Here is a 24,188-nt window from a genome sequence, read left to right as displayed (position 1 = left end):
CGCTGTGAACAAGGGAATTTTTTTCTCAGCTAGCTGTGAGAGTAAAAAAAATAGCTGCATTAATAAGAAACTAGTAACAGAAGTCACGGTAGGCCCAGACAATTGCTACCATTACAGTGCAATGAACCACCACAGCACCTCATCTAACAGTTAAAGATTATTATGGGAAATTCATTATTTTGATCTATGATGTAAATGATACTTCAAACATAGAACACCACATGTAATTGAACTGCATTGTAGATTCGATGTTCACCGTCGTCAGACTAACCAGCACGGCGAGCTTAAGCAGCAAGGGAGGATTCGTTACACACCTATCCACAAAATCCTTCATTTCATGCTGTACAGAATAAATTGGCACTTTATTGCAAAGTAGGCTGTTTTAGGTCTCCTGATCCTTTGCTCTGGGACCCTGCTGCAGGTGCGATGACCGAGTACCGGCTCTCCTCTCGGCTGCTCCGTGCTCCATGCACACGCTGCATATGCTGCATTATGACGCACTGCAGATGTGACCACGTGGCCTTGCTGAAGCGACTCCGCTGCCTCGGCTACACCGAGTGACTCAGATGTCAGGTGACAGCACATGCGACTCATCTAGATTTGCTTCGATAGCTTTAGCACGTTATGAGACGCCTCACCCCACCAGGCTGCTGTCAGAATGCACAGCAACAAAGGGTACAAGCTGAATTAGAGGGAAACCTCCTAACTCCTATGCTTTTTGCGTTTAATTGCTCTATGTTGTAATACATTTCTCTTCATTCTCACTCGTTGTCCCATGTACTGCAGCATTTACAGTACTGCATCACGGGTTTGGTTTATGCCTCGCCTTACTTGTACTTTAATAATTTTAAATCCTTTGAAACAAAAAACAGCAATCTACCACAATATTCACTGAATTGCTGTCACAAGCCTAGAGAAAACAAGCCCTGGACGACAGGGGATAAATCACAATCAGTAGTAAGGAAGGAAATAAAGAGTCTCAAGCGTGGAATAGGGTCTCCTCAATAGGCCCTGCACAGCCGTAGCCAGCGGGACAACTCAGATCCCAATGGATTGAGAACACAGTGCTTTGTTACCTGAATTTTGTTCTGCTTGACCTCAAAACATATCTTCTCAATACCAGGACATCAAAAAGCAAGCTGAATCCTTCTTCACTTCTGCAGACCGAGAGCTCCCGCTCCTCCTGTTGTCAGGTGGCCTCGATTGCTCAGTCCACAGGTAGAGCTGTAGCACTAGAAAGCTGAATTCTGCTTTTTTCAGTAATTTAATTCTTAATGCTAAGTCAGTCATTTAGCACAACCTGATTTTCTGAATAGTTTGGGTTTTTTTAATGGAAAGGACTAATGTTTGTTTCAACCCATTGTTAATTTAAGCTTCTATATTTATTCAGCCACCTGTGATTAGTTAAGGTAGGGAAAAAAAAACACCAAAAAAAGCAAAACTCTATCATACCTGCAAGTTATTTATGACAAAAGTATATTCTTAGAGACCCTCCACATTTAAAGTCCATTCTCAGTGAACTCAAAAAAGAGAACACTGTGAAGTGAAGCACCATCTAATACAGTATTCCACAAGAACAGAGATTAATTGTATGTTTCTTTTCCTTTACCATTAATCTTCCTTATACAGAGTACAACCCTACAACAGAACATATTCTCTGTGCAGGACAGATGGATTAACAATTTGCATCAGTCTAGAAGAAAACCCTCCCACCCAACACATGCTTAATTCCTATGGCTAATGAGTTTTGGGGTTTTTTTTTCCCTCTTGTTGCACTTCATTTGTCAGGGCCTGGAAAGGACCCTTCAGGTGCCGCTCTCTGATAGTCTCTCAACTTAGATGCAATGTGAGGCTCCCATCAAGAGGAAAAAAAGGCAGACTGACCTGACTAGAGGATGACTCCTCTTCTTCTTAATAACGACAGCCATGTAGCTGAGAAGTGGTTGGCCTTAATGACTTTTCTTTGAAAATTTTAGGGTTCAACTTCTGTATTACTTTTGCAACGTATTTCCCAAGGAAATACAAACAACTTAAATATGGGTTAGCTTAAAAGAACAACTAACGAAGGAAACTGCAGTAGAGTGTTAAACTATACTCTAAATCCTCATTCTTCAGCACAGCAGTAAGGAGGAATAGAACGTTTCATCTATCAGGGGCCCCAACCACGGTTAGCGGTGCCATTCAGAAAGTCATACAGCCACCTCTGCAACACTTAACTCGGGTGGCAGTGACGCCCGCTCCGATTCCAGTCCCGCTTCCACACGCCCACACCGTCCATCATCCGTCCTTCTCCCTTCCGAAGCAGAGCAGCCAGGACTGGCTGTGCACACTGACCTGACTTGTCTGACCTGGCTTTGTCTGACGAGGCCCTTCCTGACCCACCGACTCCCTCTGCACGGAAACTGCGCCCTTACGGTCCAAAAGGGAAAACAGGCAAGGCTTACTAGAATTCACTCGTGTTCCTCAGCAACTTGAAATCAGTTCCTAAGCAGAAAGGATTTTTATTCAAATAGTTTTCAGGAACAACTTGCAGCAAGAGGCAAGACAAACAAGAAAAGCAACTCTGAAGGCATGTTCAACCAAGACACTACACAGTTAAACAAAACAGGTAACCAAGATCAATCTGTTAAACTACTCATCATAATAGCTTAAATGACGTGACAAATCTGGTAAGGCATCAACATTTTTGTGTACTTTAATCAACTAAAGAAGAACGTTTCATATTCTCTTCTAATGTTAAACCTCAGCTTTTTATCTTGTATTAAATTTCACATTCACAAGACTAGTGGTGTTATCCTACATTTTACTAATAATTAGACTGTAACAATACAATATTACAGAAGTAAAGACTCATGTGCACGAATATTCCACTGCTTAATAACCAAAAGCTTTGGAAAACAAGAACCACCCAGAAAACACAGTACACTCCATGAAAAGAATTAAGACACCGCATTGGTCACATGTTTAGGAAAGTGTCACTTGGAAACACATTAGTTGGCAGTTTATCTGCTTTCCATCTAAAATCACACTTGAGTGTGTTTTAATAATCACAAAAAATTAAAACCCAGGTTCCTCACACTTCAACTGACTTTAAAACTTCTAACATGTATTAGGGCAGGAATGGAGCTACTCCTCTGTTCCTTTCAGATAGCTCCCTAGAAGGCATTCAAAGCTAAAGAAAATTCAGAGAAGATGCTAGTGTTTGAAATGTTGACAAGGTCAAGGAAATAGTGAGCTTTGGAATCCCCTTAGCTGCGTTAAATGTATGCCAACACAGAAGTGCAACTGCGGCTGTACCTTAAGAGAGGTATGTTTTTTAAAGAATTGACATTACAAACCCCAGTAAAATTAAACTGGGCAGCACAACAAGACCTCAGTAAATCACAGCGTTCAACTACTGCCTGATTTACTGAGGACTTAAGCACTTGAGCAAAAGGCAGGTAAAAAGTTGGAGAACTACGCTTACTCAAAATAATGTTATTTTGCTGCAAACTAGTGCACTGGTATTTACTTCCAGCGGAGACGATGTTCAGGTAAGTTGTTCAATTGCCCTAGCTTATGGCTTAGTCCCATTGATTCTGCTGGATTTATTTCAAACAAAAAATATCTATGTCAAAATATTTGACAAAATAACTGATTTAATTCCTTCCCTCTCTATTCTTTGGCACTTAATTTGGGGGGGCAGGACGAAAGCAAGGGCAAGTGGGGAGTGAAGGGAAAAGGAAAGCTAAGAACAGCAGGAAGAGAGAAAACTATTTCAGCATGAACTTTTGCACAAAAAAGTGGAATTACGTTTGAAGACATTAGTTTCAGCGCACAGGAGAGGTGACATTTTAAAATAACTTTATTTTTGATCCTCTTTCAAAATCAGGGTTTAACATCATCAGAAATGAAATAAGAAACTTAACCAGCATATTTAGTTTTAAAAGCATTTAATGACATAGCATATATTTAACAGATAGGGTAAAAGTCTAGAGGTACAGTTCGATACAACTGAAAGCCAGTTCCAGTACTACTCTTGACTACAGGCCCAGTCATTGAAAGTTCATTCCTATTAAATGTAATTTTTGATTGTGCAGTAAGATGGAAATTTTTCATTACAATAGTTACAGTGACAGAGAAATGCACACTATGTATCAAAGAGCAAGGTAATGTAGCAAAATTATAACACACAGTGCTGCAGCTGACAAGCAAGTAACCATTTGAGTAACATTACTTTTCCAGTAAATGCTTCAGTTCCACTTTTACACTTATCCATGATTTTAAAGGGTTTATTATACATCTAGTCTTATTATACTTTGTACTAGAATTATCTGAAACATACAATATAATGTATTTCAGCAAAAAAAAAAAAATTTGAAATTACAGATTATTTAAAACTGTATCAGTCTGCTAATCCACCTTGTACACCAACATTCTTATCTGTCGTACTTGATGCAGAAAAGCTTCAGGTTGTGTTAATAACCAATGCCAGGATATAACTGGTTTGTCTGTAAGTCAATGCATACCTGCACTCTGTTACAGCAAAGATAATACACTATCATTTTAATAAATGTTAGAATTGTAATGGGAGGCTCTACTAGTCAAGACTCAGCATAACAACCTTAAATGGAAGTAAACGTTTTTGAAAATTTGTACATTGTTTTTTGATGTGCACAGTAGATTCGAAAGCACCGCTGCCTTGCATACCAATAGCACTAGGAGTGGGTTATTTTCCAAGACAGCCTCACAAAATTGAGGAACAGTTTAAATATTAAGATCTAATCTACATTAACTTCATTAAAAAAAAACAAAACAAAAACAAAAACAAACCCCCAAAACCTGGTCCTCCCTCTCCTACAGAAGCTGCCCAATGCACCTCATACATTTGTAACTTTAGATTCTTTTTTGTTGGCTTTTTATTTTAAAACGCTCTATAAATAAAAAAATGTCAATCACATTGAGGAACATGAGGCACAGAGAGTAACGTATTGGTTCTGAGCTCGCATGCTGGAATTCCACTGGAACGGTCAGAGAAGTGCAGTGTGTGGAGATGGAGTTCACTTCTTTTTACCAAAAAGGCTGAATCTTTTCTCTTTGTCTTTCTCTTTGTCCTTCTCCCGCTTGCCAGGGCTGGACTCGCTGGTTATTGTGACGCTGGCAGGCAGGGTCTGGGCACGGCTGGAGGCTGGAGTGCTCTGGGTGGTCGGGGACACTTCGATTTTATCAGAAGAGATAGCTGATGTGATGGCCTGAATCCACGTGTTCATCTCCTCCTTCAAGAAGCACCAAAGGCAGAAAGCTGTTACAATCTGCGTGTCACGCGCCCTCTCTAATTCACTCAGCATTGTGGAAGGGGAACAGACAGAAGTGGGAAATGAAAGGAAACACCGTCCTAACTCGTCATCTGGCACTCCTCTGGTTACGCACTGGCAGAAGGCATCTACTAGAAGCTGCACCTGAGAAGCCCAGCTGCCCAGGTGGTGCCAGTGGGAGCTGCTGAATCTACGCATTATGCACACGTATGCACAAGACTAAAGACCAGGAAATCAAAGCGCACCCCTGAGCTCTTAGCAGCTATTTTCTTCCTGCTGTACAAAAGATCAGATACCACATCTGTAATAAACAATATGAAAAACAAACTTACATCGTCTTTGGCTTGGAAGAGGTATTCGTTGCCATCAGTCAGTCTGTAAAGAAAAACAACCATCACGAATTTAGTTTAGCAGTAGTCACACTGCATCAACTCCTCCTTGCTTAGCTATGGTACGTAATCGGACTGAGACACACGGGACTGCACGGGACAGTCGTAACATCCACACGTGCACCAATACACCCCGACAACTCGTGGTTTGGTATCTTGCACTCAGGCAGACACAGCCACACACCCCACATGTTCGGGTCTCCAGACACGCTTATGACAGTGGATGTGTTCCAGTATGTCAGGAGGCACTGCAGAGGCTGCGATCTTCAGCAGCTGACGATTGCTGTTGCAGTACTTGCTCTTTCAGGCAGATCTTTTGGTTTTTTTGCAAAAGACAGTGTAAAACTTTATGTAATACTTCAAAAAGACAAAAGCCACAGGCAACACCCGGTTTTCACAGCTTTTGTGGAAACCTAGCAAAATTCTGCAGCTGCTCTGCTGTCATAACTACTGTGGTAGTGACTCTAAGAAACTACACTGTGTATTATCTATGAATAGCTGCCTCCTCACACTGAATGCCACAGTCTCCTTTCTCTTTTCCTTCTGTGCTGATTTGACTCAGATGGTTTAACTGGGATACATTTAACAATGTATGTGAAGATATATATTAACTAAAAAAAAAGACTGAACAACACAGGAGGCAGGGTCAGTGGGAGCAGTGTTGCAGGCTTCCTGATCTTCCCCCACAAAAGAAATAATTTTAAAATAATCTCTTTACAAAATGAAACTAATTATTAAATGGTAAAATACCAGCACAGACAGATACTAAGAAAAATATATTTCCTTCCTTTCTTCTTTAAAAAAATAAAGAAAAATTTTTCCAGCGTACTCTCCAGCGATCACAACTAGACATTTCTGTGAGAGATGTGCCTGCACACGAGGTCTGTGAAGACCTTAGTCATTGCAGAAGTGAACCTCTCAGATGTTCCACAACGTACCCTCTCTCAGCTGGGAGAGAGAGATTTGCCATGACAAGCTGGTGAACTCTCTGGGGACTCTCCTAATCAGAATGAGTAAAGAAAATATGCTACATGCCATTACCCGAGAGGCCTGATGCAGGTGACAAGGTACTGTGAAAAGAAAGGCAATTGATTTTTCTGCTTAACTTTGTATTTGGAACAGCATATCTTTACATTATCAATTCAGAGATGTTTAAAATAGTATAAAGGATGAATCATATAGCTGCAGGCCTGTCCTTCAAGAAAGCTTAATTTCCCTAAATATTTGCTATATATTTCCCTATATATTTGCTATAAAGCAAATTTTCCCAGATATGGATTCTACCATCTCTAGAGGATTCCTCTATCAATATAAAACTACACGCTCCCCCTGCTCCCCAATCTCTATCTTGGAATACACAAACGGATCAGTTCATGAAGTGAGCCTCCTTTGGCAGAATTATTTAGTAGCTGTGTAATAGAAAAAAAATAATTAAATGTTGGCACTAAACGATTGATTGGTAAAACACACGCACAATTTTGGAACAAAAAGCCTTTTTTTTTTTTAACCTCTGAACACAAAGGACTTCACGTATTTCAAAATTAGATGGTCTGTAACTAAGCTCTAGACCTGAAAACGTGATACATGTCTTCAGCAGTCTCCTACATTCATACTGAAAAATTAAACAATGGGCTTGATTTTGAAAAGAGCAGAACCACGAACATTCAGCTCTTTTCAATTACTTCCAGAAGGAGCAGCTGAAAAACCAACATTTTTAAATGCAGGCTCCTAACTTTAGGCATACATGTCTAGTCTTGTCCCAGCCATAAATAAAGTGCACTGATTATTTCAAACCTGTTTTGTGCTTGCTACCTTTGGTAAATATACCATGTTTCAGTGTTGGGAAGAGCTTGTTCAGAAAAATAGATGCTGCAGTTAATATTCATGATCAGTTCTTAGGCTGGGTCCTCCCATGAATTCACACAGTGAACATACCCACCAGAGCTTTTACGGATGGCAAAATGTTTCAACAGGTTTACCTTAGCTTGAACACATGCTTTTTCTTTTTATAATCGACCGCTATTTCACAGACTGCTTCTTTCAAGCTGACAGGAATCTCGTTGTGGTAGGGGATGCCAGAAGCAGCAGCTTTCGAATCCTTGTAGAAGCCCATCTCTTGGTTGTTTATGACACAGTACACATTATGCCATGATCTTCAAGACACAGAAAACAACAGAAATATTTATCAATCTAATACTCTTACTTGCGGAACTGGAGAATCCAAACGATTATTTCTATAAGAAGTGGAGGCTCATTCAGTTTGAGGATGTGAATACATCCTACGCTGTCCTGTAAGCTGCAGACAGTGAATTCTCGCATAAAAGCACAACTTCAAGACAAAAGCACTGACTGTGAGCCAAATGGAATAGAGATTTCCAGCGCTCTGCAATAGCACACAAGCATATCCTAGCAGTGGGAGGACTGCTTGGCAGACTAGGCAGTTTGCATACGTGGGAGAGAAAATGATTGACCTTTTAATGACGGTGCCTTATTGTATAAGGAATTCTCATTGTGCTGCAAACTATCAAATGGATCAGATGTGAAATACTTGATTGTTACAAGTAGTCTTACTGGCATTATCAGCCTCATTCTCCAATACAGCTACAAAAGTCAATGATTACTGGAAATAAGGAGTCCCTAGATATTAGTATTGGTGGCTGTCACTACTTCAGAGTAGTCCTCTGGTGTGAACAACCCTAGGTCAAAAAAAATAATCATGGTAGTACTGTACTCATTTGCAACCTACACTCAGCTGTGCCGAGTATGTCGGTTCCTACCAAACCCTTAGAGATGTTGGTGGAGCTCACTGGCTTGCTAGTCAACATTTTCCTTGTCAGACAAGACATAAATCTGCTTCGCAGAGCTCTCTTGGGTCACAAAGGAGCCCAGTCTGCTTTTCCAGTGCAGACAGGAATCTCAGAATTTTGCCTGTTTGAGAACCGCAGGACTGGGTCCTTAGGAATGGAATCAACTATGGCACACAAATCATCTTCACCTGCATTTCTCTTCTGAACAGATTAGAGAGTAGGTGGGAAGTGCTAATGTGCAAACAGAAAATGTCAGAAGAATATGCACATTTCTATTCTCACACCTACGTGGTTTTCTTTTCTTGTAGTAACATACAACTTGAGAGATCTGGAATCAAATCCCACTACTGCCACAGATTCATCATGTGAAGTGGGAAACTCATGGCATCTTTACCCCTCAGTTTTCCACCCTCCAAATATGGGTAGCGCTGCATTTTCTACCACGCATCTTTAGATTGCAACTTCATCAAATATACTGTTCAGTCGTGCATATGCAGTTCCTACAACAACAGGAGCATAAGCCTGAAAGGTCTTTAGGAGCTGTGAGAAGACAACAGCAGCAGGGCTAACATCTACTGTCTTATGTCCTGGTGAGTTCGGACGCCGTTATCTGCGTTATGCACTGAGTACTTTACCTGCTCGAGGCTTTCTTGCTGTGCGTCTCCCATTCATGTTTGCGATGTAAGAAGCCCTCCATCTGAGCTGAAGGAATCTCCTGTGTTTTGGCTGGTAGGGTAGCAGCAGTCTGGGCCTGGATGGCCGTCTTGGCTTTGCGGTCTGCCGTTGGAGAAGGAACAGGACTAGACTCTTTCGAACTTGTCCTCTGCTCTGCAGCTCCATTGACCATTTCGTTTGTTTCTGCGGTTTCTGCCACCTAGGAACAGTGGGAAAAAATGTTCATCTAGAAGCCTCACACCACTGAGTTATCTTGCAGTTAATCTGTTTCCCTGCACAATGTGGCTGTGTATAAACTTTGCCTGGAGAATGACACAGGCCAGTAAGTTCTTTCTCACACTCCATGGAGACACAGAAGGCCAAGGAAATTAGAAGGTATGAATGGATTAGTACCCATTTTATAGGTGGAGAGACGGGAAAATAAGAGCAGCTAAACATCAGTGTGAATTTTACTGTGCTTTGCTCTGCTGGTCAATTCATATTCTTTTATATATTGTTATTCCTAAAATGAGAGCATTCAGTTCCGTTGCCAAGTACTCAAATGTTTGGAACAGTAACAATCACACTTTCTGCAAACCTAGAGGAACAGTAGAAGTTATACACATCAGCCACCTTAAATACATTTATGGCATTACTGGGATATTTCAAGTCCATAAAAGATATTAACTGTGAGTCAGCAGAAAAATATGTCAAAATTGCCCAGGAGCATTTACAAAAATGTGTGCAATTTATTGTTTCTGTAAAAGCTCCTTTCCCGCTTTCCCCATTCCCCTAGTGACACAACAAAATCAAAACATGCAGAAATTAGAAAAGATTACACCATGCATTTCATCTCCACCATCCCAGTTAGGATATTGGATCTTAAAGACAAGGGAAATGAGGTCACGTGTCAATTCATCAAGGTCTTTTTCAGACTTGCGTTATTAGGTGGATTGGATTTTTGTTAAAGGAACTGAAAACCACCACAGTCACACAACATCACACAGCTATTTACCCCCAAACAAAGACAGAACCAAGGCCTTGCCCATCACTTGCTTTGTTGATCGCGTTGCCTGTCGCACTGTGATCGAGATAGCCTAGAGAGCAGCCATGTTTCCAGCAGCTCTGACTGGTCAAGCTGTCGACGTCTTCAGGAGCCATTCATCCAAAAATCATTTAAATTGGAATCCTAATGGCTATAAGCTTTTGAAATGCAGCTTGGTCCCAGTTTTGGTGTGTTTTTTTCTTGTACCATTACTTTGACATGTAGAGCCGTTGGTAGCAGCTCAGGAGTTACACAACCAGTGTGTAGTATTATTATTATTAGCAAGTTACTAAAGCTTAGTGCTGCTAATGCTCTAGTAGATTACAAACGTTCTGGACTGGTTTTATGCAGACAAGCAGGTATTTGTGAATGGCACAATAATTAGACATTCCCACTTCTGCACATGGCCTGGACAATTCAAAAGCAGCCGAATTATTATGCAACAAACTAAATTTTGCCACCATTTGCTAGAACTTCTTATACCTGCCAAGTATACGTTATTGTACCTCACACCTTTGTACCTCACACATCGACCTAGGAAGATCTAAGTGTCGACTTGCTATGAATATGGGAAGGATTGGTTAACTGCCTTTAAGCAATCTAAATCTCCAGAGTACAGACACTACACCACTAAAACAGGGAAAGAATCACAGCTCACATTCCAATTCAGTTGTTTTTTCACTCTGTCCCTAAAGACATGTAGCCTTACAGCCTAGTCTGCAAGAGAAAACATCTACGCTGCACTGTTATCCAGTGGAAGTAAAAATCAATGACGCTGCTTCTTCACAATTAATAAATCTAAGCCATCAAACCTCACTATTTGTATCCAAATCTCAAAACAGAACAAAAATATTGCGTTAAAGGGGGGAGAGGGTAAATAAATAGATGAGGCTGAAGATTATCCAAACACTGCCAGCACAGCTACTATAACACAGGTAATGAAATAACCAGTGATTCACCAAAGAAAGCTCAATTAATCAACCACCGCCAGTGCTGATCACCAATGGCCAACAGACAGCGTTCAAGAAACAGGAGAGCCCTTGGCAAATCTTTCTGACCAGAGACAGTGCCTGAACCGCCAACTCTGCTTCTCAGCGGCTGGATCCCTGTCTAAGCCACATGAAGCCTTTGTGACCAGCAACCAGGAGTTACAGAGACCTCCGTACCTTATCTCAACAACTTCCATAAATGGCCCAGAACTACCTGTCACCTAAACCGATGCTGAAAGTAGCATGTTTGCTGTAGTGATACCGGAAAGATGTGAAATTACTGGTTTTGGGGTACCTATAACCACTAACCTGAAGCAAAAGAGGCCAGTTTCAAAACAGCTGCCACTGCACAGCTTCTAAACATGCTTTTATGGGAAATAACTTGTAATTCAGTGCTGCAGTTTGCAACCCTGTGTTTCTAAAAGATAACTGCCAACTTTAATCACACAATCAGACCTGTAACTTCTACTTAAAACTCAACTCTACTGATTGTAAAAGGGCTACGAAAGCCTTTCTGATGCTCTTTCAGGTTTTATTTCCTTTTCATGTGTTATCTACAATTAACAGAAAACAAGCAAAATGAATCTGAGTCATCAAAAGCTATGCGAAGAATGTGTCATGAAAATAGAGAAAAAACAGGAGCTAAACAAACTTTAATGGAAACATGCATCGGGCATGCAGAGACAACGCAACGGAGGACAAACATTAATAGCAAACTGTACTGTTACAACAAAACAGTTCTCACGTACATGAATTCAGTTTTCTTAATCGTGACTGAGAGGTTAGTTGCAAGTGCTTTAGTGGCTAAAGACTACTCTTGAGATACTTAAATCAGGACTGTAACATGCAACAAGACAGCTGGTGACAATGACTGGAGACATCCCTTCTATTCTCGTAGTGCATGAAGCAACTTTATATTCAGTTCACCAACTTAAGACTCTGCACCACAGCTTGAATAACAGAGATCTATTTGCCTTTTTCAGATGCAAAGAGATGACAGCCCGTATATTGCTCTGGCATAAGTACCACTTCAATGTTTTAAGCCAGTACCATAGGCTGTAATAAATAGGTGAAATCTTACACTTCTTGTGCCTGAAATGATGACCTTAATCAATAACTTAATTCATTTTTCTTCATCATAGAAGTGTAATTTTTATATGAAAGTGTACTAATACAAGTAAAAAAGTGCACCTATATAAAATGCTTTTACATACTACTTTTTAGCCAGAACACATCTAAAGGCTTCCCAGATGGTGGAGTCTGAAGCTACAGCTATACTGCTCTGAGAACTGTCATACTCTTACAGGCACAGAGAGCCAGCACTGGTGTAGGTAGTCACCAGATCATTTGCATAAATTTGTAACTTTTAAAGGCATTAAGAAGCTATATGTTGTTATCCTGACAAAAGAAAAAAAAAACAACACATGCATCATGAAGTGGAAAGACAAGTTACAGCAGCAGTACAATTACTGAAGCACATCCTTTCAATCACCTTTCTCACTTTGCAAGCTCAGCCAATACAGAACAATTCAGCTGCACCGCTCAGCTAGTTGTCAGAAGTCGAAATTCTGATCAACAGCAGCATATCTTGCACCTCAAATCAGAAATAACACAGCTGTGCACATCTGATGTATTGCAACAGAAGATTCAATGAACCGAGCTAAAAAGGTCTCGTGAAAGACTGAAGCGCAGATGGTGAAGATTAACATGGAAATGCTTTATGTATCATTGTATTAAAAAAAAAAAAAAAAAAAAGCAGCACATGGGTGATGTATAAGGCTGTGGCAACCAACAAGATGATGACGATGATGATCTGGGATGTGCTTGCAGGCCACCTCACGTTCCTTGCCACAACTATATGTAATTCCATAAACATTAGAATGTACAATAGACAGCTCACTTCACAACTTAAAATTACAGATGAGCCAAAAGGCTTTAAATTAAAGAAGGAAAAGGGCAGAACTGCTCAGCATCCTGCAGCATTGACAGAGTCTGTGTGCAGACCCAAAAGTTACTGGGATGGGCTTTTTGAAAGATAAAGCTTATGCTGAAAGGCATTTCCTCCCCGAGCCCTAGACTGAGGCCGGTGTTTCCTTTGCAGTATGGGTAAGAGCTCGAATCTCCACCACTCTGAGCCCACCAGGAGCCCTTCCTGCACTTAGTATCACCTCAGAGAGTGAGGTTCAAAATCGTAAGAAAAAGAAGTGTCATTTTTCTCACCACTGAAAGCATTAATTGAAACAAGTAGGCTTTGCAGGAAGGTTATGGAGAGGTAAGGCAGTTTTCAACTACTGTGTGGCGTTAACTGTATATACATATTTACTGGTATTTTTATGGCTGCACATTAGGATTATTGGCATGCATCCTGACTCCACTGGGACATCCCCTATCAAGAAGGAATGAGTAAGGCATGGCCCATTCAGCCTCCATCTATACAAAATAAAGAGCTGGGATCTTAGACCAATGTATTTTATTTAGTTTTTAAAGATAAGTATCACAGTCTCTCCATAAGGGTCCGCACCCTGCTCTCATTTCTACCACTGTCTCTCTGATATCATAAATCAAATTGCTGTAGTGTGAATTAGACAGGACCAAGGCAAAATGGGGCCCCCAGAATAGCTGTTCAGCAAGATCACAACTCTTCATGAGGACTAAATACCAAGATAAATCTAGATACTAGTTTTTAATGTTTTATTTCACGTTTATTTTTATCTGCAGTCAATGAGTCCATTCTGCATGGAATGTTACACAACTAACCTTAAGGCTTTTATTTGTCGATAGTTACAACTCTCCCCTCCCTCCCAGCCTTTACTGCTGAGCTCACCTGCATGTATTATCTTTGGCCTTGTAAATAACTCGCTTGCTAATGCAGCTGATTTAATAATGTTGCCGTGCTGAAACCTGTTAGTATAACTCGATGCGTCATACCTGTCAGATTCTAGTTCTCTTCTTCATTATGATGTAATCTCATTAAATCTCAATTACTCATATAAAGGACGATTTAGCTGGAAAATCTTAATACTATTAGCGACATGAAAAACTCACAGTAAATAACATGAAATAAATGTGTCACCTTAAAGGAACTGAGTGTCAGTGGGGAGATTCAAATAAACAAGGATTAAAGTGAAGCAAATATATCTCCAAGGGGCTGCTAATTAAATAAAAGTCAACTGATGGGAAGGAAGAGAAAAGCAGCAGGGAAATCTGAAGTCAAAAGATTAAACCAGTACCAGTAAACCATACTGAAAAAAGGTGTCTTTTGCTGCAAATGATTCTGTATGTCACAGTCCAGACCACGACCGGTCATTGGCTGTCCGTCTGCTAATAAAGTTTTTGTAGTTTTGGTAGGTTTGGGAGCGGTAACTAACCCGTGGAGATTCCTGGTCTGATGGCAAACCATTTTGGGAAACCTGTTCTCCTTTTGTCCCATCCCTGTTGGGAGAGAAGAAAAAGAAGAGAAATTGTATTAAGTTCCTGAAAGTCACCCAGCTTTTTCACCAAAATGAGATCTTTTGACTGAACACTGCACACCTCAGAAATTCAAGCAAATTGCTAAAATCCTCAGGCCCAGCTGAATAACCCCAATGTTACATGAGATCAACCCAGACTTTTCTGACAGTTACCTTACAAATAAGCCTACTCCTATCACATAAGTAATTTTATAAATGTTAGTGTTCCATGGACACGGCTTGAATTCTACCTGTAACTGATGCTCATCAAAGAAAAAAGCCATGACTGTTCAGAAATCTTAATTCATAACATAGGGGGTGTAAAACCAGCATTCTTACTTTAGGGCCAGGTACACTTCAGCAGTTTTAACACTGCATCGTGATGAATAATTGGAACATTCAGCTTGGGAGTGAATTCAGGTGTCTGGAAAAGGTCCTGCCCCTGTAAACCAACAAGTCTTCTAGAAAGGGTCACATTACAAAACCATACAAGCTCCAGGCTCTCCCTTTACAGTAATTCTTCAGCCCAAGAATTCTGCCTGAAGAAACCACACGAAGCACGCAGCTCAGCTTCCCGCATCCTGGGCTTACCATTGCTGCTGGGAGTCTGCATCCTCTGCAACCTTTGGGCTGGGCTCTGGAGTGGGCGGCTGTCTCTTCCTCTCCTCTTCCTCTTGCTGTCGACGTACTTCCAGAAGTTCCAACTGAGAAATGCAACATTTTGTGCATTTAAAAGCACTGCACATTTTGCAGGAGCATTTCTAGAACTAAAAGTTACTCTGTACATTTTTCTGAAACATTATGGAAATTAAAGCTAATTGGAATAAAACTTGAAGGCATCAGTCTTTAAAAAATCATGCAAAGTTTGTTGCACTGAATTTGTCAGTAAAGACATACAGTATCAGACCCTTTAACATCAAGTGGAGTGCCCGGGCAGCAGCTCACCACTGTCCAAGTTTCTTTTCTAATTCATCCTATTAGAACAAAAAACACAAACAAGAAAGCAGCCCAAGCTATTAGAATATTGAAAAGTGACATCCTCTTGTCTGCTTGCCACACATAGAAATAGTGCTCCACATCTAAATCCCTGAAATTAACCACCTAAATAAAACCAGCCTGATTTTTGCGGATGCTGAGAAGCATCAAATTCATTTTGTCTGCAGCTGTGACACTCAGTGCGTGTGAAAAATCAAGCCACTTCAATTTTAATGTCTAAAGTAAAATTATTCTCCAAAGATGGTAACATGCTCTCCAAACATTAATTACTGACATGGCAGCTGTGCTCAAAATTTTTTGGGGCTTTTTTTTTCTTCTGCTTATTATGTCTTTCTAGGGGACAATAGAGCCTTGTACTGCAGCAGTCAAAACACAACAAACATTTTTGTTGAACCCCCCTCCCCTCACCACTGTCTCCTCGCACTGTCATCTTTAACCAAAAGTAATTTCAAGTGTATGGATCTGTGTCTTCTCCACTCAGAATCCCCCTTCCCTTTTAGCAGCACAACCCGTATGGCAGAGGGCTGGAGCAAACTGCTCTGCTCCTGCATTGGCTTCCGGGTCACCATCACTCCTGGGCCCGGACAGCTCTTGCTGACTACCAAGGTCATTTACCATTTGAGTTTTTTCCTTGCAGATTGTTGAGTTCAAACTAACCAGAGAGGGTTTTAGTATTGTTGGAACATGAAACTTCAGGCTCTGGGTGATTGGCTAAGGTTGGTCAACAAATGGAGATTAGGCTGGTGATGCTGGGCGTTATTCCGAACAATCAGCTGGCACCAATATGAAGGAGAACGAAGCCAAAACAGGTTATTCTCGCCCATAGCACTCACCGTGGTCAGTCTTTCCAGCGCTGCAAATCTCTCATCCCAAGTAGCTGCAGATTTTTCAAATGCTTCATGCCGCTTAATTAATTTTTCCACTTCATCAACACTTTGACCTATTTCACGACTAGACAGGTAGGGTTCCTGTCCCAGCAGCCAGGCCTCAGCCACACTTGCATCTCTTGAAAACTGGTGTACCTCCAAAACTGAGCAAAGAACGTACAGGTATCAGCACCATTAATGTCAAAAAAGTAAATGTATTTGGCTAAGTATTTTCCTTAACTAAGCTCACTAATCGTTTAAAAGACAGAAGATTATCCTGTTGGCTTGGCTTTGGGGAAAAAGAAAAAGTTAAAGCTCACCCTCACTCCTCCTACAGACTATTTCATTTTGCAAGTCCAGTGTTTCCTTTTTTGTTTCCACTAACTTCAGAGCAGAAAGCCTGTTATCTGCTGGTTTTCTTCCTCAGACTGCCCTGCCTACAGAACAGCTAGACTGTAGGCTGTAGTTCCCTGTGGCAAGCAGTATTTCTGTACTTTGTGTCTGTCTACAGTGCTACAGTCCCAGGTTTCCTTCCTTCTGTCTTCGCAGCTGAAAAAAAGCTTCCACTGTTTTTGTGAACTGGATCAAGCAATTTTGAAGAGTAACATGGCACAAACACCCAAACTGAGGGACAACTGCCCATGCTATTGTATTTCTTAAAGCCTGCTGAGGCTCAGAAAAAAACAAAGAATGTATACGTAGCGGCCCAGAACCCCACGAAACAACCACACTGCACTACATGTCTTGAGATCCTGGACAACTGCCTGCTGCAAAGGCCTCAGTCTGTTTATGAGATGTGGATCACCTTGTTAGGAGTATCAGAACTGGGTGGTTGCTGCTGGCATAAAACTTGCAAAACACTGCAACGCTTAAAAGTACACCTTTTGTCAGTAAACTGCTCATCAGCACCCTAGCCTCTCAGGTAACACTGGCACGTTACACGTGTGAGGTAGCAGGGCTTTACATCTCCCTATTTTTCAGTAGTGCATCCTTTGCAGATACACGGTTGGAATGTGACACCTGCAAAATATGGTAGATCTATCTCACCTAGCTCTAAGTTTGAGCATATAGACTAAGACCTTTGGTGCAGGTTTCCTGGTTTCAAATTCTCCATTATTTTACAATCAATAGGTGTGAATCTTAAAGCAATTACTGTACAAACACTTTCAAGCACTGTTAATAAAAAAGTAAGGAGCTGCAGTTGTCAACGCTCAGAAAGATGCAGTGAAGAGAAAGTTAGACATGGCTCTGCCCAAAAGAAATCCAAGGATGTCCTTACTCAGTCTCAGCCACTCCCATCTGTCTTCCCATTTGTCAATCATTTCTTTTCTCTTTTCTGTCAGCTGCAGCAGCTTCTCCTTGATCTGGATGAAGAGGAGAATGCAGGACTGTTACACAAGCACCAGACAGCAGGCTCACCCGACCACACCGCGTAAGCTGTTACCACCAGCAAAAGGCACTGACAAAATCCATTGTGCTAGATTGTCAGAAAGCGACTTAACACATGAATACAACAGCTGTTTTTCTTGTCAAAGTATAAATAAATATGACATTTGCATTAAAATATCACATTTGCATAAGCATTCAGTATCTGTTGAGAACTATGGCACCAAGAATATTTGATAGAAAAAGAGTATAATGGACAAATCTAAATGATGCAATCATGCATTTTATCTTCTGCCCTTTTCTACCTAATAATGCAAAATGTGCTGCTCATGACTTACAAAAAGATTGCAGCTACCTGTGCTAACAACATTGGCATGCCAGCATAAGCCCCTTGTTATTCTCAGGGTGGACACTGGCTAGCAGACCTCCCAGTGCCTGAGGAAATGTTTCTCCAAGGATACTCCACAGCACCGGTGTGTAAGGCAGGCACAGAAGATACCACCTCCCTGAGGGGACAGTACATTATGACATTTGGTTACTCCCCCTCCACCAAGGGAGGCAGGAGGAAACATGGGTTAAGCCTCTATCCTCTGGCCTAGACAAATCAGAAAGTAAATCAAGGCCTTAAGCAGTTGGATACATTTTTCTCTTAACATTGCCTGGATTTACTCCCTGTGAGAGAAACTTTTTCCTGCCCCTTTCCCTAAGCAGGCCTTTTCGTAACATTCCAGTTCCCCTGTGCAGAATTCGGGTTGTCTCCTGGCTACCTCTCCTCTTGTTCAAAGAAGTCACCTTTCCAAACAGCCATCCACGAGCCTTCTCTCTGCAGAACTGCGTGCAACAGCTTCTTTGCATTTCCTGGACTAAAAATGATACTTTAAATTTAGGTGCCATCTCTGCTACCCAGCATAAATTCACAGAGTTAAATTACACACTAATTCCACAATAACAAATAAGTGCAACAGTCCCTGAAGTCATGCATGTCATTATAAACACGCAACTTATTAATCTGTAGATTCAACAATGCAAGTTTCTCCAACTGAAACAAAACCTATAGGCCAGCCGCACTGCAGCTGTTACATGTTCAGGAAGCACAGTACCTCCTCCGATGCGTAGTGTTTTCTTGCCAGAAGAGACTTGCCGAGCTCAATGCAGGTAGTAAAGCTGTCATTTCGGGCATCGATTTCGGCTTTGATACCCTGGTGATTGTTCATTAGTAGTTCAACAGATGAAACATCCCTACAATGACCAATCCATGGTTCAGAAACACATATTCCAGATCTAACAGTTGTTACATTTCAAAACTAGTAAACTAACCCACAACTGTATGATAAAAAAATTAATTCCTAGATTGTCTTTGTAGTTCAGGAAGCAAGATTGCTAGCAGCCTTTCCGTAGGAAAGGCACCATTCTGGTCCGAATCAGAGATCAAATAAAAACAAGTGTGTGAGAGAATCTCTTTGAACACAATTTAACATTGCAATTACTTCAGTAGCCCGCACAGCCTCTGCTGGGCAACGATGCAGAAAAGCAAGCTGCTACACCACCACTCACTTCTGACTGCCTCTCTCTCAATTTCTGGCTCAGTGATACCGAGTCTTATAGACGTTCACTCAGCTGACCCGCAGCCTTATCTTCTGATGGAGAACAAGATACTTCACATTACCTGGGCTTTTCTTGGGCTTCTATCTGTCGGATAACGTCTTCCATCCAAAGCATGAGATCACGAACCATGCTGAAGAAACGGAATTTGTCTCCCGTATCCACCAGTCTAACCCTGCGGCCCTCGCAGGCATCCAGCAGTGCCTTCCACGCTTCTAGGACCTCGTTTTCCCTCTTCTGGATGTCATCAGCTTTGTCTCCAGCATAGGCAGCCTGAAGGCGTGCAGCATCCTCCTGCAGCTGTCTCACCTGGCACGAGATGTAAGAGAAACACATTAGTTTTTGGATGCTTCAAGTTACAAATATGGTGATGTTTTAGCTGCCAATTCATCATCTGAATGGCTTTCTAAGGTCACTGTGAATATATTTGGCCTGTCAATACTAAAAAGGTTTGTTCTGTTACTATGTCAGTATGTCCCTGTAAGACTATTTCTTAGAGAAGACTGCTGGGTCAAGGGGCCCCCAAAATCGCAAAGATTTGCCACTGCCTAAACCTCCTGTAAATCTGGGTGCCAATACTAAGTGACTGTTTAAAGTCAGGGCAAAAGGAGACCATTTTCATAATCAAATTTTCTTCCTCTCACAAGTGACAATGCCACTCAGGAACTCCTCTATCAAAACCACTACTCCAGCTAGATGATTTTTCAAAAATCTAGATAATGACTTCAGAGAGAAGAAAATTTGGAAATTCAAAGATCCTTCTACTATTAGAAATCTCTTTTTCTTTCAAACACTGCATCAAATGCTATTTCTCGAGTGTTTCACATCTTTTTCAAGATAGGAAATAGTCTATTAGCTCATCTAATAATTTAATCTTATTTTTAAAACATCAAATTAAACAGCCTTCTAGCTACAGGCACAGAGATCATGCCACTGACATAATGATCCATCTCGGTGCTCTAGCTGTTTCACCCAAAAGTTATCCTAAGTGCTTTCACCACAGCTCTGTGCTATGATTACTTGTTCCTTCATTTAGGTTTTGATTATAATTACCTTTTTGAGAGACTGGGATTGGTGTTTTGTGAATATCTCCCATTTTATGTATTAAATCTACAGCCTCTGAAAGGAAAACACTTGAAAAATCAAATGCTTGCTATATCCCCTTTATTCTAGTGTAAACAAATATGTAAATTGCAACATAATCAAGAACTGGCAGGCAGCTTGGCCATAAAAGCTATCTTTTCTGCCCTACTGGGGATAAATGCAGTCAGTCATAACTCCTCCATTCCTTGAGTAACTTGTTCCCTTCCAAAATTCTCATTCTGGCAGCTGAATATTGTTTTTTGGTTTAGAATCCCTTGTGTGCTGTACAAGTGGCTGCTGCCTTCTATTTAACATACTTTAGCTTCAAAAGATTCAGAATTAGATCAAGTTTGGCTGCTTTTAAAAATCTTAGTCTGGACTATGTACTTTAAATCTCTTCAGACTGCTGTTAGGAAGCATCATAAAAAACAATATTTAAGTCAGAATGCCCAGACTCATAGCCAAACCAGAAAACCTCTGCGTAGGCCTTCAGGCTTCCCTTGCCTCTCAGAAAGGAAAAATAGAAAGTGCCTGACAGAACACAGTTTGACAGGGGCTTTTTGTGTGTTTTTTGAAAAAAAAAAACACCCAAACAAACCAAAAAACGCCATCCAGACTGACACATCCCTTCATATTTACACCTGTCCTCCAAGTATTCTTTGGAATATCATTCCTTCCATGGGACAGGATAGCTGTGTCTTGTTCACCAAGGTGAGCAGGGCGTAAGAAGCAGGGAAATCTAAGGTGGTTTCCAGCACAATTAACATAACACCTAAGAACAACGTTAAGGACAGAAAAATCTGAAACCTGTATTTCCTCTTACCCCTGGTATATTAAAAATTAATTACAGATTTAGTATCTGTTCAGCATCTTTCAGAAACTGACTAAAGAGACAGCAAGTTAAAGTCAAATGAACCCTTTTCCCTTCAAATGTAAGCTATTTTCCAATTGTATCAGCCACAGTGTACTGCTGGTGCTGCTGCCTGAGGTAATCAGAAAAAGGTCCTCTGAGGAGCTGAAGTGTGTTACCCTTGTGCCTCTCCATCCACTCTCCTCCTCTGCACACAGCAAGCTGAGACTGTCTGGAGCTGCTTTACTTTAAACTGATACAGAAGTTCTCTGCCTTTGCAAATTCTTCTTCAACCAAGGACAGGAAACGGAATGACGTTAAACAATTACCTACATATTCAAAAGTCTGTGCACTTATGGATGTCTATTTTAGATAAACTAATTAACGTAATGCAATGACAGAGAAGCAGAAAGACAGATAAAGTGACGCAGGTGAAGTTTTTCCCACAGAAATACACATAGACAGCAGCTGGCAGCACTCTGTCTCCCAGCCACGGAGGGACCAAGAGCAGGAGCAGAACTCTGCAGCTCCCGTTCCTATTCCCACAGACAGCACCATTCGCTTGCCACACACCTGGGTGCCGAGCGCCTGGATATCATGCTCAAACGTCGTGTGCATTCTCTGTAGTGTTTCCACTGTGTTTTGGTCTCTACCGAGCTCTTCAGGCAGTTTCTTATGTTTGTCTTGAATACGTCCTAAGATCTCCTTGGCATCATGGTAAAATTTGTGCAGTTCATAAGAGGCTGCTAGAATTTGTGTTCTCGTGTCAATGAGCTCCAGCAGATCAGCCCAGGCCTCATTAAGTCCGTCCTTCCACTCTGCAATTGTCGCAGCATCTGAATGTCCAGAGTTGATGAGTTCATCTGCCATGTGGTTAACGGTATCAACGCGCTCCTGTCCAATGTTTCCAGTGTCTCGGGCAAACTCTCGGAATCGCTCCTGCAGCATCTGAAATGCAGAAAACCAAAATCACGCAGTGCTGCAAGCGCAAACTGATCTGAGCAAACCAAGCAAGCCAGCCACCCATTTATATCAACCATCTACTGTGGGCATCATCCAGAAAAGGAAGGTCAACCTGCAGCCAGTCCAAAGAACTTACCGTTACATGTTCATAATCCTGTCCCAGCTCGTGGGATCCTGCCACCACTTCCCTTTCAGCAATCCATTGTTCCAGGTCATCCACCTCGCGGTTGAGCTGGAACAGCCTGTGTCTCTCATCCAGCTTGCCCCGTCTCTCTTCAGCCAGATCCTTCAGGCCTGCATATAGCTTATCCACTTTGGATTGGCGCATGCTGATGCGTTCACTGAAAAAAACCAAAGAGCACTGAGTCCTTTTTGTCTTTTATAAATAAAAGTAAATGGGAGAAAGCTACAAGGAATAAAAATCACTTGGGGTATTCAATCCACAGAATGTATGTCTGCTGCATGCATGAATTTGACTCAAATGTACTGGACCAGTCTTTTGCTGGCCCAGTTGACTGCACTAGCTGGAAAACTCTGCCCTGTACGTGTGGCACCCCCTCCGGCGTTAGAAAGTGAAGCTGGGAACAAAGCTCCCCATTTCTTTAACCACAGAGCACACCAGAGTCTTCTCCCAAAATTACAGACAGGATCGGAGCTGCTGAGGCAAGCAGCATTTCATTTTCATTTGAATTCCGTGTCAAAGTTCAGAAGCACTCGTGGGTTTCTTACTCCCTAAATCTCAGTATTTCTAGAAGTGATTAGTATTTCTACTTGCCGTCTCTTTTGCCTACATTTTGTCTGAGCCATGTAGCCAGGTCAAATTGCCTTCCCTCTGCCTTGTAAAGTTGATTATGTTATTCCAGTACTCAGTCAGCTCAGCCAGGAAATTCACTCTCATCAGAAGCTATCGTGACCACAAGAGAGTGCTTTTGAGTTAAATAACAATCTTCCACCAGAGGTAGTGTGCCTTTCCTAAGACAGTCCTATCTTCCCATCTGTGAAGGCAGAGCAGTTCAATACATCGGCCTCACAGTCAAATCAGCCTTGCAATCAAAGCCAACGGAGAATTCTAGTCGCTTAGCTGCAGCTCTTACAGCGAAACAGTTCTTAAGCTTCCTGAATTCTCCCACAGGGAAAGCCATTTATGGAATCTGAGATAAATTTACCCAAACCAAGATGTTAATGTGCTTAAAGCATCGGATTCCAGTCTGATTCTACCAGAATCTCAAAGGGAGGAGGCAGATCTGGGGGAGCACTGCGCTAAGACAGAAGGATAAATGACTGTGACCCTGTGGGCTGGACATAAGCTGAAAGAGTGAACATGGACCCTTGTCTCTCAGGATTGCTGTACCTCTGTACGGTTCAGCAGTGCTGCAGACCTGACACTGCTGGCCTGTATAAAACAGTCAACAGACTTGTACTGAAGGTGTCACTATCCAGAAATTGGCAGCTGTTCAGGACCCTGCCTCTGGCCAAATCAATGCGGTCCAACATGCATCTTGAGCTGAGTAAGGATGAACTCCTCTTCCTCTGTATGCTGTTCTGAGCTACTTACTCTTTGCTGCAGTCTTTGTGTGTCAGAATGACCCAATGAAGGGACCAAGCTACTAAAAGAAATTGTGACCCAATTACATACGGCAGTTAATACCTTTCTGGGTGATTATCTGCCACCAAAGTTCTGCTGGTCTTCGAAAGCTGGTGCACAGTTTCAGCATAGTCTTCTACAGCTTGTTCCAAAATCTGGTGTTTCTTCAGCATGGACACTGCACTCTGTTCATCCTGCAATGGTGACAGAAAATGACAGTCAAGCCCCCC

General features: G+C 41.6%; 1 protein-coding gene across 8 annotated transcripts in view; it reads right to left on the bottom strand.

Annotated features, from left to right (window-relative positions):
* Positions 1-3,826: 3,826 nt before the first annotated feature.
* The window catches only part of SPTBN1 (spectrin beta, non-erythrocytic 1), a 136,172-nt gene continuing 115,810 nt past the window's right edge, over positions 3,827-24,188 (bottom strand). For 5 of the 8 annotated variants that reach the window (XM_037404999.1, XM_037405000.1, XM_037405001.1 and 2 more), the window contains 13 exons: positions 24,022-24,152; positions 22,510-22,714; positions 21,984-22,358; positions 19,542-19,786; positions 18,976-19,114; positions 17,769-17,853; positions 16,457-16,653; positions 15,219-15,331; positions 14,547-14,613; positions 9,126-9,364; positions 7,663-7,836; positions 5,627-5,669; positions 3,827-5,255 (listed from right to left, as the gene is read on the bottom strand). In XM_037404999.1, the coding sequence (XP_037260896.1) occupies positions 5,040-5,255; positions 5,627-5,669; positions 7,663-7,836; positions 9,126-9,364; positions 14,547-14,613; positions 15,219-15,331; positions 16,457-16,653; positions 17,769-17,853; positions 18,976-19,114; positions 19,542-19,786; positions 21,984-22,358; positions 22,510-22,714; positions 24,022-24,152 (2,229 nt within the window). In that variant the 3' untranslated portion in view covers positions 3,827-5,039. Of the gene's footprint in view, positions 5,256-5,626; positions 5,670-7,662; positions 7,837-9,125; positions 9,365-10,102; positions 14,614-15,218; positions 15,332-16,456; positions 16,654-17,768; positions 17,854-18,975; positions 19,115-19,541; positions 19,787-21,983; positions 22,359-22,509; positions 22,715-24,021; positions 24,153-24,188 lie in introns of those variants that run through there. The other 3 variants (XM_037405006.1, XM_037405003.1, XM_037405007.1) reach the window with 3 other exon arrangements.

This window comes from Falco rusticolus, chromosome 12 (assembly GCF_015220075.1).
Source record: "Falco rusticolus isolate bFalRus1 chromosome 12, bFalRus1.pri, whole genome shotgun sequence".
Classification (NCBI taxonomy): domain Eukaryota; kingdom Metazoa; phylum Chordata; class Aves; order Falconiformes; family Falconidae; genus Falco; species Falco rusticolus.
Note: the sequence above shows the minus strand (reverse complement) of the source record. Positions and strands in the feature narration are given on the sequence as shown.